General features: G+C 43.6%; 1 protein-coding gene across 8 annotated transcripts in view; it reads left to right on the forward strand.

Annotated features, from left to right (window-relative positions):
- LIN9 (lin-9 DREAM MuvB core complex component) overlaps positions 1 to 22,017 on the forward strand; it is a 63,350-nt gene that overhangs the window by 22,984 nt on the left and 18,349 nt on the right. For all 8 annotated transcript variants that reach the window (XM_047077141.1, XM_047077137.1, XM_047077139.1 and 5 more), the window contains 5 exons: positions 7,926 to 8,083; positions 11,781 to 11,914; positions 13,828 to 13,947; positions 14,246 to 14,347; positions 18,373 to 18,453. In XM_047077141.1, the coding sequence (XP_046933097.1) occupies positions 7,926 to 8,083; positions 11,781 to 11,914; positions 13,828 to 13,947; positions 14,246 to 14,347; positions 18,373 to 18,453 (595 nt within the window). The remainder of the gene's footprint in view (positions 1 to 7,925; positions 8,084 to 11,780; positions 11,915 to 13,827; positions 13,948 to 14,245; positions 14,348 to 18,372; positions 18,454 to 22,017) is intronic.

The following is a 22,017-nucleotide window of genomic DNA, read 5'->3' on the forward strand; positions in this document are numbered from 1 at the left end:
CGACTGAGCCACCCAGGTGCCCCTAATTTTTTTGCTTTTTAAAAAACATTTATTTTGAGAGAACACAAGGGCGGGAGAGGGGCAGAAAGAGAGGGAGAGAGAGAGAGAGAGAGAGAGAGAGAGAGAGAGAGACAGAGAGAGAGAATCCCAGGTAGGCTCTGGGTGCCCGACTCGGGGCTCGATCTCAGGAACACTGAGATCATGACCTGAGCTGAAGTCAAGAGCTGGATGCTTAACCAACTAAGCCACCCAGGTGCCCCCATCTGACTGTTGATCTCTGCCCAGGTTGTGATCTCAGGGTCATGAGTTCAAGCCCCATGATGTTGGGCTGCCCACAGTAGAAAAAAAAAAAAAAAATTGCTGACACATCTTAAGAGTTCTCTTCAACAAGAAAAAATTTTAACTGTATATGGTGACAGATGTTGACTAGGTTTATTGTGGTGATATTTTTTGCAATATATACAAATATCGAACCATTCTGAGAGCACCCCCAAGCGGGGGAGGGGCAGAGAGAGAGAGAGAGAGAGAGAGAGAGAGAGGGGGAGAGAGAGAATCCCAAGCAGGTTCTGTGCTGTCAGGGCAGAGCCTGATGTGGGGCTCGATCTCATGAACTGTGAGATCATGACCTGACATCAAGTGTCAGACATTTAACCACCTGAGCCATGCAGGTGCCCCAAATTCCCACTTTCTGTACAAAATTCGAAATAATGTGGTTCTCCCAATTTTTCCCTTGTACACCTAAAAGTTATATAAGGTGTTATATGTCTGTTATACCTCAATAAAATAAGTGAAAGTACATTCTATCTCAAAAAAAACAAAACCCCAGAAAGAAAAATCAAGTGAATCTATCTGTTATTTTCTGAAAATTGCTTAAAAAACATTGTTTTTTTAGGGGCGCCTGGGTGGCTCAGTCGGTTAAGCATCCAACTTCGGCTCAGGTCATGATCTCACGGTCTGTGAGTTCCAGCCCCACGTTGGGCTCTGAGCTGGCAGCACAGAGCCCTACATGGGGCTTGGACTCCAGAACTGAGAGATCATGACCTGAGCCAAAGTTGGACACTTAACTGACTGAGCCACCCCATCACCCTAAAACTTACTTTTCATGTGACATTACTTCTCCTTTTCCAATTTTATCTTTCTTTCTAACACATTGGAAAACCTTGTATTACTTTTTTTTTTTTTTAAGTTTATTTATTTTTGAGAGGGGGAGAGAGCACGAGCCGTGGAGGGGCAGAGAGAGAGGGAGACACGGAATCCGAAGCAACTCCAGGCTCCGAGCTGTCAGCACAGACCCCAACACGGGGCTGGAACTCACGAACCGTGAGATCACGACCTGAGCCAAAGTCAGACGCTCAACCGACTGAGCCACCCAGGCGCCCCGGAAAACCTTATGTTACTTTTGAGTGAAATTTTGAAATTTGGGGCACCTGGCTGGCTTAGAGGAGCACGTGGCTCTTGATCTTGAGGCGGTGAGTTCGAGCCCCCGATGCAGTATAGAGATTACTTAAATAAATGAAACTTTAAAATTTTTTGAAATGTTAGGTCATGAGTTCTGATATTCGCTGCCTATTAGAGGCACGTACAAGATTTTTTTCACTTTATTTTTTAAGTTTATTTATTTTGAGACAGAGCGAGAGGACATGTGTGCATACGCAGGGGAGGGGCAGAGAGAGAGGGAGAAAGAGAGAAACCCAAGCAGGCTCCACCGCGGGGCTCGAACCCGCGAACCGCGAGATCATGACCTGAACCGAAGTCAGACACTTAACCGACTGAGCCACCCAGGCACCCCAAGACTTTTTCACCTTAAATGGTGGGAAAGTTCAGGGAAGACATGGAAATATAAAGTGACTTGGGCAAGTAGAAACAGAATTTAGTTTCAATGATTTTTTAAAAAAATTTTTTAATGTTTATTTTTGAGAGAGAGAGAGACACAGTGCAAGCAGAGGAAGAACAGAGAGGGGGACACAGAATCCTGGGGCGCCTGGGTGGCGCAGTCGGTTACGCGTCCGACTTCAGCCAGGTCACGATCTCGCGGTCCGTGAGTTCGAGCCCCGCGTCGGGCTCTGGGCTGATGGCTCAGAGCCTGGAGCCTGTTTCCGATTCTGTGTCTCCCTCTCTCTCTGCCCCTCCCCCGTTCATGCTCTGTCTCTCTCTGTCCCAAAAATAAATAAAAAACGTTGAAAAAAAATTTAAAAAAAAAAAAAAAAGAATCCAAAGCAGGCTTCAGGCTCTGAGCTGTCAGCACAGAGCCCGACGTGGGGCTCAGATTCATGAACTGTGAGATCATAACCTGAGCCAAAGCTGGGCACTTAACCGACTGAGCCACCCAGGCGCCGCCCCAGTTTTAATGATTTCTATAGGTAGCGATGAAACACAAGGAGAACTTTTAATGGAACTGGTAGTATTTTATCTATGTATTGAAAGGTCACATTGCTGATATGTCTTTAATATTTCCCTCCTTTGTAAGAACAGAATTAAAATGAGATGGACCCGTGTGTTTCATCCTGGTAGTTTTTGGTCTTTGGTAATTAATTCCTTTAGGCCATTTTGGTACAAAACTGTGACTTTACATGTTTACGTAAATTGAGGTTCTTGTTTCTAATTATTGTCCATCAGGATCATATGTTAGTCACTTTTTCATTGTTTTCTTATAATTCTGTAGCTTAAGAGTGTCGTTGAAATATTTCTCATTAACTTATTCCGTTACCTTTCTATAACATTGCTTAATGGTTTAGTTCTTTACTTCATCAAAGTTAATTTACAGTTGAAATGAAGTCTTTATTTTCTTTTTTTTTTTTTTTTTTCAACGTTTATTTATTTTTGGGACAGAGAGAGACAGAGCATGAACGGGGGAGGGGCAGAGAGAGAGGGAGACACAGAATCGGAAACAGGCTCCAGGCTCTGAGCCATCAGCCCAGAGCCCGACGCGGGGCTCGAACTCACGGACCGCGAGATCGTGACCTGGCTGAAGTCGGACGCTTAACCGACTGCGCCACCCAGGCGCCCCTGAAGTCTTTATTTTCAACAAAAGTTTGTAGTTTTTCTTTTCTCTGAGGAAGTCAAGGTACAATACATATTATTGCTACAATATACTTCTTAAAATACCCTAAAAAAATGATAAAATGCCAGGAAGAAAATGTGCAATATACAGATGGTGAAATGGGAAGATGTATTTGAGGTTTGATAAGAAGACTTAAGGTTCTAAGTTAATCTGTAAATTCAAATCACTCTCAATAAAAGTATCAGTAGAACTGGGGCGCCCAGGTGGCTCAGTCGGTTGAGCGTCCGACTTTGGCTCCGGTCACGTTCTCACAGGTCGTGAGTTCGAGCCCCACGTCGGGCTCTGTGCTGACCGCTCAGAGCCTGGAGCCTGTTTCGGATTCTGTGTCTCCCTATCTCCCTGCCCCTACCCCACTCGCATTCTGTCTCTGTCTCTCTCAAAAATAAATAAACATTAAAACAAACAAAATCATTGGGACTTTTTTTTTTTTAACTAGATGAACTAATTCTCAAATTCAGATTTAAGAGAGGTGAAATCAAGCAAAAAGATCTAGGAAAAATCTGAAGCAGCAAAGTAACTATGCTTACCAGATATTGAAGTCGATTACAAAGTGATCATCGTTAACAAAGTATAGTAATGGCACGTAAATAGATGGATTAAGAAAAGAGCGTCCAGATAGTGTCACAGATGTCTCTGGGAATTTAATGCAGAATAGCAGTGGTTGCCTCTCAAATACATGGAGGGAGGAAGAGGCTAAATTATTTACTTCATGGATATTGAGACCACTCTCGCAACCTAGAGAGAAAAGAAGCCGGTTTCATAATTTTTATTTTATTTTATTTTTTGAGAGAGACAGAGCATGAGCAGGGGCGGGGCAGAGAGAGAGGGAGACACAGAATCCGAAGCAGGCTCAGGGCCCTGAGGTGTCAGCACAGAGCTGGACGCGGAGCTCGAACCCATGAAGCGCGGGATCATCCCCGGGGCTGAAGTCGGACGCTCAACCGACTGAGCCACCCAGGCGCCCCTAGGTGATTTAAGTATTTTTAAAATGAGGGGCGCCTGGCTGGCTCAGTCAGTAGAGCATGCAACTCTGGATCTTGGAGTTGTAAGTTCAAGCCCCAGCTTGGGTGTAAACATGACTAAAAAATTAAAAAATCTTAAAAAATGCAACAGTAAAACTGGTAGAGAAATTTATGGGAGAGTTTTGCTTAATCTTGAGTGGGAAAGGTCTTTCTAAGAGTCCACAAAGCTAGGCATCATAAAGGAAAATATCAACAAATTCAGCTGCATAAAAATAACATCTCAGGGCCACCTTGGTGGCTCAGTTGGTTAGGCGTCTGACTGACTTCGGCTCAGGTCGTGATTTCATGATTCCGTGAGTTCGAGTCCCACGTCCGGCTCTGTGCCGACAGCTCAGATCCCGGCGCCTGCTTCGGATTCCGTGTCTCCCTCTCTCTCTGCCCCTCTCCCGCTCATGCGTGCGCACACTCTGTCTCTGTCTCTCTCCCTCTCTCAAAAATAAACATTAAAAATAATAATAACATTTTGCATTACCCTCTCCAAAAGAAACATGAAATCAAAAGACAATGACAAATATTTATAACTCTTATCACAAAGCCCAATTTCCTAATATGTAAATAACTCCTGTGAGTCCATAAGAAAAAGTCAAAAAATCCATGATAAAAATGATTATAAACAGTACATAGGAGAGAAGAAAAAAATGGATCTTGTAAACACATGAAAAGAGGTCAGTCTTACTCGTAGTAAGAAATGGAAAAATCAGAGTATGCTAGGATACTGGCTTTTAGTTCGTAAAGCTTTAATATGTTATGTTGGCAGGGGTATGGTGAGTGGTCACGCTTGCTGGTGAGAGTAAATTTAGATAACCTCTGTGGAGGGCAATTTGATAATCTCTCTCAGTTTACAAATCTCCATACCCTTTGACCTAGTAATTCTACAACGTTAGGTTACAGAAACGTCTGTACCTGGGTGTTACTAATTACAGTATTGCTTCCAGTAGCAAAAGATTGGCAAAACGTGAATGTCCAATAATAGGGGAATGATTCATTCAAATGTGGTATCTCAATATAGTAAACAACTTGGAAACCACTTAATGTAAACCAGAATAAAATCAGAGATCATTCCTTGTGTGCTGACTTGGAACAGATTGCTAAGATACATTAAGAAAAGAAGGCAGAGGGGCGCCTGGGTGGCTCAGTCGCTTGAGTGCCCGACTTCGGCCCAGGTCACGATCTCACGGTTTGTGGGTTCGAGCCCCGTGTGGAGCTCGGTGCTGACAGCTCAGAGCCGGGAGCCCGCTTCGGATTCTGGGTCTCCCTCTCTCTCTGCCCCTCCCCCGCTCATGTTCTGTCTCTCTCTGTCAAAAATAAATAAACGTTAAAAAATTTTTTTAAAAAAACTTACGAGATTAAGCTTACCAAGTGTTGGTGAGGCTCTGGGGAAACTTGGAATCCTCTGTGCTGTTGATGGGAACATAAAATGGTGCAACCACTTTGGAAAACCGTCTGATAGTTTGAAGACCTCTTTAGAGAATTTAGGTTCACGGCCGAATCAGGAGGAAGGTATAGAGATTTTCCCATATACCCCCGGCCCCCACAGAGATGCAGCCTCCCCCGTCCTCAGTATCTCCCACCAGAGTGGGTTGATGGGTTCGCTCCCGGTTTTGTACAGTCTACGGGTTTTGAAAAACGTACACTGACAGATCTACCATCAGGATGTCATAGAGTATTTGCTCTGCTCTAAAAATCTCTCGCACTTCAATTAGTCATTCCTCCCCCCACAGTCCCGGCTACTGGCAACTGATCTTTTGATTGTCTCCAGAAGTCTCCATTTTCCAGAGTGTCATATATTGGAATCACACGGCATGTAGCCTTTTCAGATTGGCTGCTTTCACTTAGTGGTATGCATTTCAGGTCCCTCTGTATCTTTTCTTGGCTTGACAGTTCATCCTTTTTGTGGGTTTATTTTTTAATTTTTAAATCAAAAAAATTTTTTGAGAGCGCGTGGGTGGGGGAGGGGCAAAGGGAGAGGGAGGGAGAGAATCTTAAGCAGGCTCCACGGTCAGCACGGAGCCCGACGTGGGCCTCGATCTCCCGCCTGAGATCGTGACCCGAGCCGAAATCCAGAGGGTGACGCTTCACCGGCTGAGCCACCCAGGTGCCCCAATCGTTCATCGTTGTGAGCGCTGAATCGTATGTCCGAATATCCCACTCGCCTCGCTGAAGGACGTCTCGGTTGCTTCGAGTTCTGGCAGTTGTGAGTAAAGCTGCCATGAGCGTGTGTGTTGAAGTTTTGGTGCGGACGGAAGTTTCCACCTCATCCGGGTAGATACGAAGGAGTGTGGTCACTCGAGGGTATGGTAAGAGGGTGCGTCGTTTCGCGAGAAGCCATCTAACCGTCTTCCAAAGCGGCCGTGCCGTTTTGCGTCCCCACCTGAAGGAAGGAGGGTTTCTGTTGCCCATCCTTGCCGGCGTTGGGTGTTGTCTGCGTTCCAGGTCTTGGTCGTTCTAATAGGTGCGTACTAGTGTCTCATTTAATTTGCATTTCCCCGATGACACACGACGTGGAGCATCCAGTAGGCTTATTTGTCATCTGTAGGTCTTCTTGGGCGATAGTTGGCTTCTTTTGTTTCTCGTTTCTTGAAAGGTTAAGCAGACGCTGACCATCTGACCCAGCCATTCCACTCCTAGGTATTTAGTGAAGAGAAATTAAAGCAAAAATGTATACAAAAACCTATCCACAGATGTTCGTGTCACCTAAGTTGTAATCGCCCCAAAGTGGAAACAGCCCGACTGCCCACCACTAGGCGAACAGATAAACGGGTTATGACACAGTCGTGGAGCGGGATACTGTTCTCCAGTAAAAAGAACGAACCATCGACGCCTGCAACAACATGGATTCCTCTTGGGGTAATTCGGCTGAGTGAAGGAAGCCTGACAAAAAGAGTTGGTACCAGACGATTTCATTTATATGAAATTTTAGAAGATAGAAACTACAATGACAGAAAGCAACTTGGTGATTGCTTGAGAAGTGCGGTGTAGAAGGAGGGATAGTAAAGTGGCACGAGGAGACTTTGGGGAGTGATTGACGTCTGGAAATGTTCGTTATCTTGTCTGTGGTGATGGTTTCGTGGATCTGTATTTTGTGGCACGAAAGCTGTGCTGAAGTCACTTTGGTTCATCCCAGTATTTGAGAATAGAAGTATGGCAGGCCTGCGGGGCTCTGTTGGTTGAGCGTCGACCCTTGATTTCGGCTCAGGTCGTGTTCTCGCGGTCACGGGACTGAGCCCCGTGTTGAACTCTGCGCCGACAGCAGGGAGCCTGCTTGGGATTCTGTCTCCCTCCCTCTCTGCCCCTCCCCTGCTCGTGCATGCGTGTGATCCCTCTCTCTCTCTCTCTCTCTCAAAATAAATAAACGTTAAAAAAAAAAGAGGAGGAAGTAAGGCCCTAAAGATAAGAGTAAATTCAGTGTTTATGCTTCAAGGCAGGAAGTATGATTAAACATTTACACGGTGGTAAGCCTCATCTTTAATTCTGTATCGGTACGCTCACTGGGTCACAAGGAAGATATCTTGTTCTTCTGAATAGAATATTGTAATTGAATTTGGTCCCGGGAGGAGACCTGGGATCCAGATGCCGTGGTGCCAAAGGCTAGTGAACCAATCCTCCTCCTTTGTAGGAAAGGACGGTCTAGACTTGCTTGTATGTCTTTGAGCTTGCAAGGTCCTGTTTTTAAAAAGATCTAGATAATTTACTTTGAAGAGAAACACTGACTATTTCTAAGAGCCTGTTTTTGAACAAATTCCTCAAGAGAGGAAAAGAGGGCACGGTGAGGTGGATGGTCTGATGTCAAGTTTCCGTATAGGATGGTTATCGGTTTATATGGTTTTTGTAATTTATTCTAGATGTTCTTCTGCATTTTTTGAGGAAGAGAGATCAGCATTAAAACAGAAACGGCAGAAAATAAGACTCTTACAACAAAGGAAAGTTGCAGATGTTTCCCAGTTCAAAGATCTCCCAGACGAAATCCCTTTGCCCCTGGTTATCGGAACCAAAGTTACAGGTGAGTGAGCACAAGTTCATTACTGGTTTGATTTGTAAGGTTTCACCGTGCCGACTGCTGGCCGCTAGACACGTGGCTTTTAAATGGAGAAGCTTACGCCGTAGCTCTGTAGTAACATGCGGTACAAGGTACTGTTTGTTCGTCTATGACATCCCGTTTTAAACTACTTGGGGAAAAGCGTACCGGTTCGAAGCAACGTCTACTACGACGTAAGGCGGAGCAAACTGACACAAAGACGAAATCGACAGTTCACTGGGGTCCCTGCAGCTGTACATTGTTTACATTTTGAATTTTTACATTATTCCGTCTTTGGCTTTCACATCATTTACTTGCCTTTCTAACCGCTCTTCAGTGGTTAGCTCACAAACACATTGTTCTTGTGCTCTTTGGCTTTGGAGATAGTCCATTTCTAAGGACTGAATAAACGAAATTATTCAGTAGGTAGTTGGTTCAAAGTTTTATTTAAGGATCTAAATTCTGTCAGTTGGTGGATATGATTCTGTGTATTCTTTTTGGTTACAACGCGGAAGGAAAGTAGCACCAAAGCCTCAAGTTTAAGGTAATTCTTCATAATGTGGTAAACTAAAATCATAACTTATGTAATATAAAAAATAACAAGGTGTTGCGTGGGTAGACAGATTAGTAACTGTACTGAAAGGGTTTTAAAAATGATTGGATTTATCAAGGAACGTTTTCTGGAGGAAAGGTAACCTCGAGTTACGTTAATATCACTTTTTTCTAGTCGTAGAAGTGGTACGTATTTCCATGACGCTGTAGAGAGGAGTAATCCCGAGGAAAGGTGGATAATAGAGAAGAGCCTATGTGGTGCATATGAGATGCATACAAGGAAGTGAACGGATTTGGTCACGACTTGCCACGACAACTTACCACATACAAAACTTACCAATGACCTCTCTCCCGACAAAATTGTTCTGGGGTGAGGCTGGCAATGAAGTGAGGGATCTCGAAAAGTCTTGAAAAGATACATTAGTTCTAGGGGCGCTTGGGTGGCTCAGGCAATAGAGCGTCCGACTTTGGCTCAGGTCGCGATCTCGCGGTCCGTGAGTTCGAGCCCCGCGGCGGGCTCTGTGCTGACAGTTCGGAGCCTGGAGCCTGCTTCGGATTCTGTGTCTCCCTCTCTCTCTGACCCTCCCCGTTCGTGCTCTGTCTCTCTCTGTCTCAAAAATAAATAAACATTAAAAAGCTGCTTCAATAAAAAAAAAAAAAGAAAAGATACATTGGTTCTAAAAACCCCATGTAAAAAAGCACAGATACAAAGTCTACAGGGTAACTACAAATCAGAGAAGCGTTGAAAAGAATAGAGTAACACAGAAACACAGGACTTTTTTTCTTTTCAGTGTATTGATTTCTTTAGACAGAGAGTGTGCACACACGTGTGCAAGCAGGGGAGGAGCAGAGGGAAAGAGGGAGAGAGAGAATCCTGAGCGGGCTGTGTGCTGAGAGCAAAGAGCCCAGTGTGGGACTTGATCTCACACATAAACCAGGAGAACATGACCTGAGCTGAAACTAAGAGTCAGATGGACACTCACCCCAGCCACCCAGGTGCCCCCCAGTTAGGAAATTTGTAAAAGTCGGTTGCTTCAACATTTTAAGGACTGGCAGTATTATTTGAAGAGACTGAGAATTTTATAGAGGGTCTGTGAGTAGGTGTTCTCATGACAGTGGAGAATAGGTTGGACTGGATGTATGAAGATACGAGAAAAGTGTGTAGGAATCCATTGCTGGGGCTCTTTTTTTTAATGTTTACTTTTTATTTGAGAGAGAGAGAGAGAGAGACATGTACACAGGTGGGGGAGGAGCAGAGAGACGGGGAGAGGGAGAGGATCCGAGGCAGGCTCTGCACAGATCCTCTCTCTCCCCGCCTCTCTCCCACTTGAGCGCACACTCATTCTCTCTCTCTCTGCCCCTCCCCTGTGTGCTCTCTTTCTCCCTTTCTCTCAAAATAAATAAATAAACTAAAAAAAAAATAAAAACTGCTAAAAGGCATACCTGAAAAACCAATAAAGAAGTTAGTTTGGGGAGTGCCTGGGTGGCATTTGGTTAAGCGTCCGACTTCGGCTCAGGTCGTGATCTCACGGTTCGTGGGTTCGAGCCCCGCGTCAGGCTCTGTGCTGACAGCTTAGAAACTGGAGCCTGCTTCAGATTCTGTGTCTCTCTCTCTCTCTCTCTCTGCCCCTCCCCGGCTCACACTCTCTCTCTCAAAAATAAATAAACATTAAAAAAATTTTTAAAAAGAAGTTAATTTTGAAATTGTAACAAGTAATTGAATGAAAAGACGACGGGAAAGAAAGGACAGGGAAAGAAAAAACGGGATAACTAGAAAATAAAGAGCACGATGGTAGGCTCAAGTCTTGTCCTATTTTCATTATGTTAAATGTCAATGAACTGAGCACTATACTTAAAAAGTAGAGACTATCAAACTGGGTTTAAAAAAAAGAAATGCCCGGGGCGCCTGGGTGGCTCGGTCAGTTAAGCGTCTGACTTCACCTCGGGTCATGATCTCACAGTTCATGGGTTTGAGCCCCGCGTCGGGCTCGGGCCTGCTTGGGATTCTCTCTCTCCTTCTCTCTCTGCCCCTCCCCTGCTCACTCTCTATCTCTGTCTCGTTCTCTCTCTCTCAAAATAACTAAATAAACATTAAGAGAAAGAAAGAAAACAAGAAAGAGACTCAGCAGTCACCGTGACCAAGGGTTTACATAGGTGCCCGCTACCTAGCATGTTCTGGAACTGGAACCCCCGAGCGAAAGGAGGTATGCCACATCAACCACGTTGTTGGCGCACACGGTGTAGGTCCAGTAAACCGTCTTTGTTAGTGTGGGAACAGTGGGAACGCTGGACATTCAAGTTCCCGGATGCTAACCTTGCAGACAGGCCTTTCTGAGGAGAGCAGTCTTAGGCCTGGTGGATTCATCTTTTCTGAACAGCATCGTTGTCTTTTTTTTTTTTTCTTTTTTTTTTTTTTAGTTAAAGGGCTCCAAGTGTTTCACTTGTGTATAATAACCAAAGTTCTTCTGTTGACCTTTTTTTTTTTTTAATTTGGGGTTCAAAGCAAGACTTAATATTTCCCCCTCGTAGGGGCACCCGGCTGGCTCAGTCAGTACAGCATGTGACTCTTGGTCTTGGGGTCGTGAGTTTGAGCCCCACGATAGGGGTAGAGATTATATACATACATACATATATACATACATACATACATAAATTTTCCCCTGGTAGATCTAGGATTTCGTTCATGTATCAAATTAGTGATCATCATTATAGGTGTTCTTTAAAATTTTTTTGTTTCTCTCAACCTAAAATAAAGTGCATGCTTTGTGTGATACTATAATAGACAATAATACTATACTTCCTACGTTAAAAAAAATTTTTTTTAAGTTTATTTATTTTTGAGAGCGAGAGAGACAGAGCATAAGCTGGGGAGGGGCAGAGAGAGAGGGAAACACAGAATCTGAAGCAGCTCCAGGCTCCGAGCTGTCAGCATAGAGCCCGACGCAGGGCTCGAACCCATGAACCGCGAGATCACGACCTGAGCCGAAATTGGACGCTTTACCGACTGAGCCCCCCAGGCACCCCCCTGTACACTTCCTACATTTTAAATCACATGTTTAGAGCAGTTTTATATTTGACAGTTTGTTGTATCCTTCCAAACAGTGTGATGCCTTTTCGTCTCTTTTCCCAGCACGATTACGTGGTGTTCATGATGGTCTCTTCACTGGACAAATAGATGCCGTGGATACTTTTAATGCCACTTATCGAGTCACTTTTGATAGGGCAGGGCTCGGGACCCACACCGTCCCTGACTACGAAGTCCTGGTGAGTATTTCATAATACACGCACGTTTATGCCTTTAAGGACGCTCTGTAGAATCTTCTTACAGGCCGTTTTGTGAGGGACTCCAGATTCCAGGTTACAGACGAAGAGATCCCGGGGGGTTTGGCCCCCGGAGCAGAACGATATCAAAGTCTTTGACGTTCCCGGAGCTAACGTCCTTCCCCACGCAGCATTCGAGTGTGACAGCACTAATCACTCCTCACTGAACAGTCTCGGCCAGAGAGCACTCTTGGTCCGGCTGCTTCACCAAAGTCTACTCCTCTTGCAAGAAGATTTGAAAAACACGAAGTAACATCTTGCACTTTAACATTTGTTCCCCTCCTTTAGCCTCAGAATTGTGCACTTTTTGCATGGTGAAATTAAGACGGAAGTACGTGAAGTAACTTATTCAAGACCCTAGAGTGGGCCCTGCCAGGCTGAGACCAGGATCCAGGCCTTTTGAATTCGTGATACAGTCCTTTCTACTACTAGACCATTACTTCCTGATCGTGCTTGATTTAGCAATGCCTTGAGAGTTCTACACCTTTCTGATCAGTCAACATAATTTTAAGAACTCCGACAACTCTGCAGTCCGATAAAGTTTTTATAAAGTGAATAATTAACTGTTCATAACAGTTGGTTTCCTCTGAGCCTCATGGGAATTAAATTATTCACTCTTAACCTCCCTTTTTTCATTTCTATTATAAATGTGATTTTTAGGGGTTATGAACTTAAATTTCAGAGCACCTGAGTGGCTCAGTCATGTGAGTGTCTGACTGTTGATTTTGGCCCAGGTCAGGATCTCACAGTCATGGATTGAGCCCCATGTTGCTTCTGTGCTGAGCTTGGAGCCTGTTTGGGATTCTCTCTCTCTCTCTCTCTCTCTCTCTCTCTCTCTCTCTCTGTCTCCCTCCCCCTTGCCGTCTGCCCCCTCCTCTGTTTGTGCACTCTACCTCTCTTTCTCTAAAATTAAAAAAAAAAAAAAATCAAAATTTCTTTGTCTCCTTAGTGCAAAGAGAGAAGAATCTTCCTTTTCTGATTTTTACTTTTTTTAAAAATTATGACTGTTTATCCTGAGGACTTCCTTATCAAACATACTTTTTAGAAAGGAGAAATACGAGAGAGAGAAAGTTTGGACTGTCCATAGAGCGACGTGCCCCAGCCTTCAGGTTTTTGTTTTTGTTTTTGTTTTTTTCTTTAAAGGATGCAATCTTTCAACCTGTCCTTTCAAAAAAGGGAAATTGCCTGTCTGGTTCATTAATGTAATTTGTAATGTGCTTTATGAGATCACCCACACATTTCTCCCTGGCCAGATAAGAGTGGACTGGACGGGCAGTGGGTGGCAGGGAGACCGCCTGCGGCACTCAGCAAGCACAGGTGGCCACAGGACACTTTCATATTAATCTGGGATTTTCTGTTTTGATCCTTTGGTCTTTTCCTTAATTGTTTTTTCCGTTCAGCCTTTTGATAGCTAAGTAGTTTGTTTTTTTTTAATGTTTTTATTTATTTTTGAGGCAGAGACAGAGCACAACTGGGGGAGGAGCAGAGGGGGGAGGAGGGAGGGAGGGAGGGAGGGAGGGAGAGAGAGAGAGAGAGAGAGAGAGAGAGAGAGAGAGAGAGAGAGAATGAATCCCAAGCAGGCTCCTTGCTGTCAGTACAGAGCCCACGCAGGGCTTGAACTTACAAAGGGTGAGATCATGACCTGAGCTGATCTGAGCCACCCAGGTGCCCCAGCAACGTAGTATTTTCACACTATGACTTAAGGTTTAGCCCCCTGACCTCTGTAGGATAAAATATTCTGTGATGAATCCTGGCATATGGGCTAGTGCGTGTCTCCAGCTGAAACGTAATGTTTATAAAGCCGAAACAATTGGTAAAGTTATTCAAGTCTTGTGTACTCCTCTCTTTTCTCAAAGAGTAATGAGCCCCACGAGACGATGCCAATTGCTGCCTTTGGACAAAAACAACGGCCTTCTCGGTTTTTTATGACGCCACCACGGTTACATTATACTCCTCCTCTCCAGTCACCGATTACGGTAAATATTTTTTAAATGGCATCTGTAAGTGATGCCATCATAAATGATTCTTACGCACGTGAGTTGCATTTGTGTGAAATACACATCTGTGACGGCACCTTCAGGAGGTGGCCGCGTTATCTTAGGTCGTCAGTTAAATGAGTACATAGTTGCTTCAACTCTGTGCCTCAACTCTGTATTTTCCTTTTTGTAAGATTTGTAACGTAATATCCATTAAAATAGGAATTACTTTTATCTAAAAATAAAATGCTTTCTTTTGAACCGTCAGTGGTTAAATGATTCCCTTTTGTTCCCGTAGGACAATGACCCTTTACTAGGACAGTCACCGTGGAGAAGTAAAATTTCTGGCTCTGACACTGAGACGTTAGGCGGTTTCCCCGTGGAGTTCCTGATCCAAGTGGTAAGAACTGCTCAGAGCAGCTTGGTGTGCTTCTGAAAAACACTCAGTGTCTTCTGTGTTGTTAAAGCTGAAAATTTGTCAATGACCAAATAGTTTTCCTTTTTTTTTTTTTAAATCATTGTGTTGTTTTTAAGAACTCTTGTTATTTCCAACAAAGCTTGAAAGTAAAAGTCACAACAGGCAAAAAAAGACTTAGAAGTCTTCTTTGTTGAGCTTTTCTTAGGTTTGGTTCTTCCTATTTTGCTGTGTTACGGCCTCTAACATTACAGCATATGCTCTGTCACATTCTGAATGGTTAACTTAATAACTGGTTAAGTGTGAGGGTTTTTTTTGTTGTTGTTTATTTATTTTGAGAGAGAAAGAGTGCAAACGGGGTAGGGGCGGAGAGAGAGGGAGAGGGAGGGAGAGAATCCCAAGCAGCCTCCGTGCTGTCAGCACGCAGCCCGACACGGGGCTCGATCCCATGAACCATGAGATTCATGATCTGAGCCGAAATTGAGAGTTGGACACTTAACTGCCTGAGCCACCCAGGCACCCCAGAAGAAGAGGGGTGCCTGACTCTTGATCTCAGGGTTGTGAGTTACAAGCCCCATGTGGGGCATAGAGATTACTGAAAAATAAAATCTTAAAAAATAATAACAAAAGAAGCGGTTAGGAAACCAAGAGTCCGACGCTTAACCACGGAGCCATCCAGGTGCTCCTGAAGGCTTGTATTTAGTGACCTCAGCGCATCCCGCCGCCGCCGTCAGCGGAGCTGTCCTGATGCATCAGGTTGCTAAGTAGCGATCAGACACTGAGACATGCAAGCCCCACCTGAAGCGAGTGTAGAATCTTCTGTAGAACAAGATTCCCGAAGAGCCTGATTCAGAAGAATGCAATGAGCTGTTTTCTTTGAATATGCCATTAAATAAATGATTTACTTGTAATCATAGTCTAATAATGTTTGATTTGTTTCTCTTCCTTTTTTGAAAAGAAAAACCACTTTGGCTGGGTGGGGGTAGAGTAAAAAAAAAAAAAAAATGTCCATAACATAACTTGTTAAAATATTCAGTGTTCCCACTTGCAAAATTGACGTTATTTTAAAGGAAAATTGTGTCATTTATGTGGGTATGTATAACAGTTAGTATTCCTTGATCATATGTTCACAAATAGGACACGTCATTTTTTAAAGAACTTCTTTCTTTTAAATAGTGGAAGTAAAAACAAAGCTAATATGTCCTATTTGGACAAGTGTGTGTGTGTGTGTGTGTGTGTGTGAGAGAGAGAGAGAGAGAGAGAGACAGAGGGAGAGAGAGACAGAGGGAGAGAGAGACAGAGAGAGAGAGACAGGGAGAGAGAGAGAGAGAGAGAGAGAGAGAGAGACTGACCAGCAGAGGGAGCCAGAAGCTACGTACTACTGCACTACTTCTAAAGCATTGATATTTTTAGTAATGCTTAGATGTTTGGTTTCAGTGCTTAATCTTAAAATTCAAAAAGTAGGTGTAAACCTCCATTAAAACACTAATTTCATTATTATTTTAAGCTATCTAAAAGGTAAAAGTTCCTTTATGTACTAGTCTTTTGTGTTATGTAAGGTTCCATGAAACGCGGGTTGCTTATTCAAGCTTTGAAATATATACATATTTAAGTAATCTCTCTGCCCAAAGTGGGGCTTGAACTCATGACCTGGAGAGTAAGAGTTGCACCCTCTACTGACTGAGTCAGCCAGACACCTCTGAAGTAGATATGTTTTTATCTTCTTCTGTTTTGAATATTTTTTCTTATGACAAAATAAATACTAAAAAATTTGGCAAGTTTTCATAATTCATAGTTTACAATGAATTTTCTTTTCGAGGGAACTTTTTTTAATGTTTTTTTTTTTTTTAATGTTTATTTTTGAGAGACAGAGCATGAGTGGGGGAGGGGTAGAGAGAGAGGGAGACACAGAATCCAAAGCAGGTTCCAGGCTCTGAGCCATCAGCACAGAGCCCGAAGTGAGGCTCAAACCCACAGTGAGATCATGACCTGAGCTGAAGTCGGACACTTAACCGACTGAGCCCCCCAGGCGTCCCTCGAGGAAACTTTTTATTTCCTGGGGTTAGGGACTTTGAGGAATCTAAAGAGACTGGTCTGCTTTTTCAGAGAAGACTCAATTTTGAAAAGAATTCAAAGGAAACGTCATGATTTTCTATCAAAAGCAAACACCACAAAACTGAAATAGAAACAAAAAAGGGACCCTTGCCATCTTTTACTGCTTCCAACTCTAAAGAATCACACATAGTTCCATGAAAATCCAGCACCTTGGAGGAGAAGGGAGGCCTGTCCAGAGATCTAAATACAGTCACTAAATACGGTCTGTCCCGTGACAGTCCTGGGGCATGTCTTACCAGCACTTCTGCCCGGATCAACTTAGAGGCCAATTTCTTAGGGCGCCTTAATGTTGAAAATGTACAGACTTAAAAGAAGTAGCTTCGTTTACTACGTCTCCGTGTGCCCGTCCACCAGCTGGCTGGTCTGATATCATTGCTGCTCCCACCCTCGTCTCCCTTTTGCATTATTGAGAAGCGGACACTAAATATCATATCCTTTATATGTAAACGTATTCATTTATCTCTAAGAGATAAGGGCTCTTTTTTTCTTTTTTTTATAAAAAAAATTTTTTTAACAGTTATTTGTTATTGAGAGACAGCATGAGCAGGAGAAGGGCAGAGAGAGAGAGAGGGAGACACAGAATCCAAAGCAGGCTCCAGCTTCTGAGCGGTCAGCACAGAGCCCGACTCGGGGCTGGAACTCACAAGCCATGAGATCATGACCTGAGCCGAAGTCGGACGCTCACCCAACTGAGCCACCCAGGTGCCCCGTTGTTTTCTTTTTTTTAAAGAAACACAACTAAGTTGTGTGAGCTCAGTTGGGTGACCGACCAACTTCGGCTCAAGTCGTGATCTAATGGTTTGTGAGTTTGAGCCCCGTGTCAGGCTCACTGCTGTCAGAGCAGAGTCCACTTCGGATCGCCTGTCCCTCTCTCTCTCTCTCTGCCCCCTCCCCCTCTCGCACGCACGCCCATGCTCTCCCTCTTTCAAAAATAAACATTAAAAAATAATAATAATAATAATAACAATTAAAAGACAGAAAAAGAGGGGCGCCTGGGCTGCTCGGTCAGTGAAGTGTCCGACATCGGCTCAGGCCGTGTTCTCACGGTTTGTGGGTTTGAGCCCCGCATCAGACCCTGTGCTGACAGCCCGGAGCCTGCTTGAGATTCTCTCTGCGCTTTGTCCTTGCGTGCGCGTGTGTTCTCTCTCTCTCAAAATAAATACACTTTAAGGTCGTCGAATGTTCTTTTTCCCATACGACTTGTTGAAGAAACTACTTTTGTGGGAATTTTTTGTTCTGACAGGACACCCGCACATTTTCTGTGTTCCTTTATGTGACGTGGCCGCGGTGACGATCAGTGCCTCGATGTAACCGTTCATTAGCATCGCAGCGTGGCACTGCTCTCGTTCTGTCAGTCCTTTTTTGTTTATTAACTGAAATAGCTTTATAAAGAAAAACTTCCCCTAACCTATTATCCGGTTACCCGATGATCTGGTTTATATGGTTTGTATAGGAAGACAGGGTAAACACAGGATTCTTTCTCTTTGTCTTCCAGCTTATAAAATAATGAGTTTGGTCACTGGCATTCTCCAGTAATGATTAATGGTTTTACGGCATCGGTTTGAACTCCTAAGTTTCAACATATTTGTGCTTCCATCCATTGAAGGGGTTATTCTTATTGGTCCCTGAATTGTCCCGTGTTGGGCCAGTGAAAGCTTGTTCAGGCTGACTGCTTAGTCCTTTTGACATGTCCTGGTTACAGTGGATTTTTTTTTTTTTTAATATTTTGCTGCCAGCCAATCAGATTTATAAAATAAAAATGCCTGTGCTACATTTATTTATTTTGAAATGCCAAAATCTGCTAAAATACCATAGTTGAGAAATTGGTAATTTGATGTCTCTTTTACTTAAATGCCGCTATTTATTCCAAAACATTTCTTTGTCTTTGTCCGTAGACCAAATTATCAAAAATCCTCATGATTAAAAAGGAACATATCAAAAAATTAAGGGAAATGAACACCGAAGCAGAAAAATTGGTAAGGATGTTTCTCTTTTTTGTTTGCTTGTTTAATTTTCAAATGGTGGGGACTTCTGTTATCTGAGGATGTACAAATTTTTTACAGACGAAAACCTTGAGGTAAATGTTATTGTTAAATCCTCATTTGCTATCTTTATCTCTCGTTGTACTGAACACAGCCGAGCAAATTGTCAGTGCAATGCGGTTCATTACCCCAGACCTCATTATGTCACCGAGTGTCCAGTTGAACGGGATTAATGGGTTTGCTGGGTTCGTTGACAGTTTGCGTGAAGGTAGGCCCCCTAGCGTTGGCACCTCTGACTAAGGAAGTCGTGTTAACAGTGGTTATGAAAAGTGATCCGGAATGAACAAAATCCAGAAATACATAAATTGGCATATTCAGATTATCTTGACAGTGTTTATATCCTATTCTGTTCATCTAATCGGTCCAAAAATGTGAGAGTCCCCATTTTATTCATAGGAGAGAATTATCAGAGTTTCTTTAAAAATGTAAAAACTTCGCTAGGAAAGTGTTTGAAGTATACTGGAAGTCATAACTTGCTTATGGATTTATAGGGTGGCAAATAGATTTCATCCCAAGTGCTGTCTCCACGTGATTGCACATGGTCTTGTGGGAATTTGGACGTAACGGCGAGCTCGTGACCGGCCTGGGCGAGCACTGTAGCTAGTTACCCACCTCTGCAGGAGAGGGAGTCAGCGTCACCCATCCGTCTCTAGTGTGTGCGGGCAAACGCATGGACAAGCGATACCCGAGTGAAAGGGGAACAGTCTTCTTTTAGGATGATGGGATTTTTTTATCTGAACTTGACTTCGAATTTTCTAAGTTGAACCTCCGTTTTATGGAATTGGAAACTGAAGACCGAAGACGTCAAGGGATTTCAGTCTGAGATCATCTGCTGCTTGGTAGTACAAATACTAAAACGGGCTTCTGGGTCCCAGCTTAACTCACTTAGGTGCAATATGACGTTAGTGTCGACAGAGACAGGGCTTATCAAAGAGAGCAGAAAATTAGCCGTAACATTTCGCCGTGACACGTCCTAAACATAAAAATACGTGCACCTGCTTCTTTCCTGCTGGACTCTTAATTCTTAGTCTTGGTTTCCAGCAGCTCTACCCCTGCCCTTTGCGCTACGCTCCCCCACTGCACCTCCTCTGATCACTTCGTCATCTCTTCCGTCTTTATGCACAATCAAGTCACTTCACTTCCGTGTCACTAGCTAGGTCTGCGCTCCACACCTTGAACTAACTACTGGGCTCGCCTTAGCCTGCTTAGCGCTCCCTACTTCAAATGGAGGCCCGATTGGGTGTTGGCTTGCTTCTTGGCATGAGAGAACTTTTTAGAAGTCTAGATGGCTTGATATGTTTTATCGTTAGTTTTGTTTGATTTATGATTAAAAACAGTTCCCATTATAAAAATCCAATTATTGTAAGACTGATGACAAAAACCGTGGTTCTTTTATTAAAAAATTTTTTTAATGTTTATTTTTGAGATATAAAGAAACAGAGCATGAGAAGGGACAGGGCAGAGAGAGAGGGAGACACAGAATCCGAAGCAGGCTCCAGGCTCTGAGCTGTCAGCACAGAGCCCGACTTGGGGCTCGAACTCACAAACTGTGAGATCATATCCTGAGCCGAAGTTGGACACTTAACCAACTGAGCCACCCAAGTGCTCCAAGATTTTATTGTTTTATTCCCCCCCCCCAAGATTTTATTGTTTTAAATGATCTCTCCACCCAATGTGGGGTTTGAACATACAACCCCAAGATCAAGAGTTGAATACTCTACCGATGGAGCCAGCCAGGTGCCCCAAATGAGTAGTTATAATTAACATTAATAAAGTTCAAGCCCTGCATCAGGCTCACTGCTGTCAGCGTGGAGCCCACTTCGGGCTCTTTTGAATAAAAGGCAAAGATTGCCAAACTAGATGAAAAATAAAACCCCAAGTCTATGATGAACGCAAGAGACACATTTAATATTAAAGGATCCTGAAAATATAAAGTTTTAAATGTATGAAAAGATATACAGGGCAAAGTTTTAAAATAACAGAAGGTCTGACAGCTATATTAATATCTGACAATAAAATTCAGGGCAACAGATACTGGATATAAAGAAGTTTGCTTCTTGATGAAAAGTTATAATTTCAAGATAATAATTTGAAACTTATATGTACCTGATGATGACTTCCAAGTACAGAAAGCAAAAATTGACAAAATTCAAAGGAAAAGATAATCCCACTCTATAGACGGACAGTTTCCATAGCCCTCTTAGTAACTAATAAAACAAGTAGTCAAAAAATCTATTCAGGAGGGGTTCCTGGCTGACTCGGTTGATAGACCACGTGACTCTTGATCTTGGGTTGTGAGTTCAGGCCCCACATTGGGCATAGAGCTTACCCTGCATCGGGCTCTCTGCTGTCAGCTTTAAAATATATCTAATAAGGATATAGATTTTAACAACACAGTTAACAAACTCGATCGTGCTGGCATGTATAGAATATTATACCTACCAGCTATAGGGTACCTATTATTTTCAAGTTCACATAGAATAGTTACAAAATTTCGGGACTTTTGGGTGGCTCAGTCAGTTAAGCATCCACCTTCAGCTCAGGTCACAGTTCTTTGTGTTCAAGCCCCACGTCGGGCTCTTTGCTGACAGCTCAGAGCCTGGAACCTGCTTCTGATTCTGTGTCTCCTTCTCTCTCTCTGCCCTTCCTCTCCTTGTGCTCTGTCTGTCTGTGGCTCTCTCTCAAAAATAAACATTAAAAAACTTTTAAAAAATCATTAAAACTAAATTCTGTTTCTACTTGCCCAAGTCACTTTATATTTCCATGCCTTCCCTGAACTTTCCCACCATTTAAAGTGAAAAGGTCTTGGGACACCTGGGTGGCTCAGTCAGTCTGACTTCGGTTCAGGTTATGATCTCATAGTTGGTGGGTTCGAGCCCCGCGTCGAGCTTCACTGTGCCAGTGAGGAGCCTGCTTGGGTTTCTCTCTCTCACCCTTTCTCTTTGCCCCTCTCCCACTCTCGCTCACTCTCCTGCTCTCAAAATAAATAAATAAACTTTTTTTAATTTTATTTATTTATTTATTTTAAAGTTTATTTTTGACAGAGAGAGAGGCAGAGAGAGATGGAGACACAGACTCGGAAGCAGGCTCCAGGCTCTGAATTGTCAGCACAGAGCCTGACGTGGGGCTCGAACTCACAAACTGCGAGATCGTGACCTGAGCTGAAGTCGGATGCTCAACCGAGCCACCCAGGCGCCCCAGTAAACTTTTTTTAAAAAGTTATTGAAAAAAAGCCCAGAAGCTCGAATTGTTTTATGAAAGTCCGTTCGTGGGGAGGAGCGCGCCAGTCCGCAGAGCCCACAGCCTGACAGGCCCTGATAATGTAACAGTCAGCCGACTCCTCCTGTCCTTTCCCGGGATGTACTCGAGGGGCACCTGGGTGCCTCAGGTTAAGCATCCGACTTCAGCTCAAGTCGTGATCTCACGGTTCGGGAGTCCGAGCCCCTCATCGGGCCTACTGCTGTGAGCGTGGAGCCCACTTCGGATCCTCTGTCCCGC

The sequence above is a fragment of the Lynx rufus genome, unplaced genomic scaffold, assembly GCF_022079265.1.
Source record: "Lynx rufus isolate CCGP_SWC_20201006 ecotype Redwood Valley unplaced genomic scaffold, mLynRuf1.p SCAF_15, whole genome shotgun sequence".
Classification (NCBI taxonomy): Eukaryota; Metazoa; Chordata; class Mammalia; order Carnivora; family Felidae; genus Lynx; species Lynx rufus.